The sequence below is a fragment of the Rhipicephalus microplus genome, chromosome 6, assembly GCF_043290135.1.
Source record: "Rhipicephalus microplus isolate Deutch F79 chromosome 6, USDA_Rmic, whole genome shotgun sequence".
Taxonomy (NCBI): domain Eukaryota; kingdom Metazoa; phylum Arthropoda; class Arachnida; order Ixodida; family Ixodidae; genus Rhipicephalus; species Rhipicephalus microplus.
Window position 1 is genome coordinate 4,384,821 of NC_134705.1, and position 4,635 is coordinate 4,389,455.

A 4,635-nucleotide genomic window follows, 5' to 3' on the forward strand; every position below is an offset into this window, starting at 1 on the left:
GGAAATTTTAACGTGCACTGACATCGATTGCCTTTAGATAAAAGAGACTAATGTTTTCATGATCACTAGTTTAATAAGTCGCAGAGTGGCATATAAGTGGTTCACATTTCTCCACCAATATGCTAGCGTTTGTACTCAATAGTAACTTTAGTGAAGTCGTACTCTCACTAAATAAAACAATATTACTACAAACTTAAGCACCTTACGCGCTCTCAGCTGATATATTCTCCTGAAAAGTGCAAGAAAATGTGTGGTAGTGCACAGAAGGATAGACCTATCCTAATCATGCCCAAGAAATAAAAGTGAATTTGTAATGAAGGTGTGGAAAAAATATAGACAACAATCGTTCACGGGAATAAGTTAAAAGTTTATTTGGTGGGGCAGCACAATGACCGTACTCCACAAAAGCCATGCATATCAACCACTTTCATTTTTTTTTCTCAAAGTGAAAGCAGATGGAAAAAGCTGAAATAGCTTGAAGAGGGCCTTGCCCCATTATGTACTTATCAGCGCGTGCGACAAAGAGCATGTCTCCTAAAACAGCCCAATAGATGCTAGAAAAATATTCACAACTACAAATAATCTCAAAGAGGTGCTAAATATTTTCAATGGCACACTTGGCATAAAAAAGTTCACAACAACACATGAACACTCAACACATATTGTTCACACAATAAGTAAAGACACTGAATCAGAAGAAATACTGAAAATGACAAATAATAGACACATTTCCATTCAAATAACATGCATTTTTATAGAGATCTACAGATGTTCTCGTAGATCATATTAATCGCTTTGTTGATGGTACGCCAAGGACCAAAGTCACAATTCACAATTGAATTAAGCAGAGTTGCCACTTAGTCAAGGGTTTATTGCTATAGTATGCGTGGCGAGTAGCAACATACTATTTTGCTTGTTTTTCAAATCTGGCATTCTCTTGTATTTTGGTCAGTGAAACAGAAAAAGAATATTCAGAAAGGATTCATACATCAAGTTTAACCTACACTTGTAAAATACACAGGAACAATATTAAATTTTTAAAAATCTTCTAAAGCAAGGAAAAAATATTTAACAGCAGCGGCTTATCTTTAAGTGCTTTGCTTTCTGGCGTTCGCCTGCTCTGTCTGTATTTAGCCCCTTAATGTAAAAATGAAGTCGTGTAACAACATAGAATTGTATTATTTTTTGAGAGAGCATTGAGACATGGCTTGGGCACCCAACCTCTTGCCAAAGCCTTGCTTTCACAATGGTCAGCGCATCTAAAATGCTGTCTGCATGGAGTTGTTCACAAGAAAAGCAGCCCGTGAACAAGTCTTCAAGCTTCTTTATGAACCGAAATAGGCAAGCACTTGGGTAGAGGAGTCCACCGTTGTCACGAAATAGTGTCAACCTTGCAAGCTGAAAGCTTTCGTCTGGGGCAGGCGCGGTAAGTAGTATCAAACAATCTTTACAATTGCTTTTCAAAATGCACTTTCGTGCCACGTTGCCAGCAATGTAAAATATAATTCTCGAGTCGCTCCTCGCAACATGCTGGCTGTGGTCCTGGGAAGGTATAACCAACGCCTGCGCATTCGGAGAAGAGCTCGGTGCCAAATCCATGCCTGCTGCATTTTGCGATGTGTCTCGTGGGCTACTAACTTCCAGAAGGGAACCTAGCATGCCCTCTTTGCAGTTTCTTTGACTGACACCTTTAACTAAACCATAGAATGACATGCAGTTTACTGTAATCAAAAACTGAGTTGGTGTTGGATGATCATTACTGCCAGAAGATTGCCTGATAATACCGAAAAGGTTTTCCAAAGGATCCTGGCTAGTTTTTGCAGTCATTAGGTATTTAAAGCCAACATTTTCAGTGAGATAGTCAAGCAACTCTAGTGTACTCGAAATGGTCACACGTAGGCCAGCAGCAGTGGTATTGCTCAGAAAGCCCCCTCCACCTTTCGTATGCTGCTCCCATGCTTTGAGGTAGGACAGAAAATCCTGCAGCACTGCTGTTCCTGATGAACACGGTCTGAGGGCTTCAGCAGGGAACCGCGATGTCATCACTCTTATGAGCTGGTGGATTTTGCTGAAATATGCAAAACAGCTGTTTTCATAATTTTGTAGTTTACATTGCATGATGCATTCTTCATAGTTATGAATGGCGCAAAACATGCGAGGCACAAAATGACGAAAAACACAAGGACGTCATTTTGTGTCTCGTGTGTTTTGCGCCGTTCATAACTATGAACCAAAACCAACTCGCCCAAATATCGGTGCTAATGATGCATTCTATTAAGATATAATTTTCATTTACAAGTAGGTTATATCAGACATTTCACTACCTAATTTTACCTAGCATACGACAAGAGACGACTCACCTGAAGAACTCTTGTGTTACATCCATCCTTCCAAGTGTTGCTTCCAACTTGTCTTTGTATAGGTGGAAAGCTTGGAGGACTTTTGTCCCAAAAAGCTGGAAGGCATAGCTGACCCTCATCTTCTCAAATCCATTAGGATCCAGGTGACACCATGTTATGCCCGGCATCACTTTAAGGGTCACGTTGGAGGAGTCTATTTTGTGAGCTTCCCTTACATGTTGCATATCAACCTGCAATGAAATTAAGTGGACCATATTGAAATGCACCTGGTTAAGCTTGGAGATAATGTAAGCATATATGAAATCCAATGTGTGATACGCGTAAAAACATCAGACTTACATGACCTGCAGGGGTGTTGAATCCAGACTTCAGCAGCGAGTTTCGTAGGCATTTGATGAGATGTGGGAAGTCAGATATAAAATATAGGTGCCGTGATGCATCACTGGTGTGCTCAATTTTCGAAGTAGTAGAGTCAGCTGTCGCTTGGATCCCAAGTACTTTCCACATATTTCTATTCCAACTTGCACCATCACAAGTAATAAAATCCACAAAGAGCCCACTCTTTTCAGCTAGTATGGTTGCTTCAATGACAACTTTGGCGAGTGTGTCACCTTTCATGTTTCCATGTGTAGCAAAGTAACCAATAACTTGACTCCATTTGCCTTGAAATGGGACGAAAAGGATTACCATACCGTGGTCACATGGTGCACCTTTGTCCTTGGAAGTTGTAAATGGACCTAAATCCACAAAACCCTCAATTGCACCCGACTTCTTCACTGAAAAATGTTCTGACAGTTTCAGTTCGTCGATGACCAATCCACCGTGTTTCTTCCAAACATCAAGCTCCGCTGTCTTTTCCTTTAGCTGCTTTAGAACTCTCTCACTAAAGCCAAACACAGTGCGGTATGCATGTACATAGCGCTTCAGGGTTGATTTACATGGAAGGGCTAGGATGTTATTGCGACGAAGGTGTTCATACAGGCGAGGGCTCTTCATCTTCATGTATAAACAATCGAAAACCCAGCTTTTTCGTATATCGCAACCCATTGGGTTTTACTCTTGAAGCTGCAAAGCACTGTCGTACAGCTTCCTGCTGTCTTGGTGGAAGCCTTGCAATCTGTGCTTCTAAAGTTTCTGTTTTTATAGCAGCATTCCTAATTTGCATTTGTTCCAGCTTCTTTTTCACACTTTTCAAGCGAGAAAACAATCTAGTGTTTCGTTTGGCCACAGCACGCAACTTCAGCGCTGGGTATTGGCAATTCCTTGTTGCTGTTCGCTTCACCCGGGCTCGTCGGATTTGCAGTGCTCGTTTCAAATAGCGGCAAGACACACATTGTGCACCTGAAAGAAAGGTGCAGTGAATTAGCTTGCAATAACTGGCAAGAAATCTTTCGTAGCGACAACCGTTATAACTGTCATACTAGTAAAAATGCACATTATAAATACCTTTGTTATCAACCGGGCCAAGACACTTAATGCTGAAGTACATTTCGTTGCATGTAACCACACGGTACTTCAGCTTCTTCGTAAAAAATCGTTCTTCATAGTATTCGTGAGATATTGCTCCAACGCAAATGCACATACGATCACTTGTTTTCAGCACTTCTTCTGCTACTGCCTCTGTTTCCACGGTGCCTTCTTTCAACAGGATACCTCTGATGAACACTTTGCAGTAGCTCGCAATGCGTGACTCAAAAAACATGACCACTTTTTCCGATCGTACTTCATTCTTCGGTGTCAACACGGACGTGCAGTACACAATGCCTTTGTGATCTGGAAAGATGTGCTTAGTCCAGTGCGGCGATGGTACCTCAAGACAGCTAAACAACGACATAGACCTGCGGTCTTCCTGCGGATTTTCTGAAGAAGAAACTTCTACATCGATGGCCAGCTGTTCGTCTTCTGGCCACGATGCTGCAGCGTCTGGGTCCGGAGTATTTACGGCGTTTGTGTGCAACACCGTCGAGTTGCCACTCGTGCACAGCCGGCGCTTCACTGGCGAAGCATGACTCTCAGACTTTGTTTTTCGAGGTGGCCTTTCTTTCACTGTTTTTTTGGTGAGATACGATGGCAAATTTGGCAAAATAGTGGGAACAGCGTCACTGCTCAACATAGGCCTCCCGCGTGGGATCCGCACTTCTTTACCGCCGATGGTGTGTACATAATCGCGAATTACGTACCGAGGCTTGAAGTGGAGTTCACAAACCGCACTTGTGTCTTCGAGTGGCTTGTCCGCACGGTGTAAATTATTCTCCCACAGTCTTCTGAGTCTCTC

The 4,635-nt window shown here is 42.2% G+C and overlaps 1 protein-coding gene across 1 annotated transcript; it reads right to left on the reverse strand.

Moving 5' to 3' along the window:
- Positions 1-567: 567 nt before the first annotated feature.
- LOC119168745 (transposable element P transposase) lies at positions 568-3,355 on the reverse strand. Its single transcript, XM_037420136.2, has 3 exons — positions 2,700-3,355; positions 2,361-2,590; positions 568-2,068 (listed from the first exon to the last, which is right to left on the reverse strand). Exons 1-3 carry the CDS (start codon positions 3,048-3,050, stop codon positions 1,069-1,071), a joined length of 1,581 nt encoding a protein of 526 aa, XP_037276033.2. The 5' UTR covers positions 3,051-3,355; the 3' UTR covers positions 568-1,068.
- Positions 3,356-4,635: the final 1,280 nt, after the last annotated feature.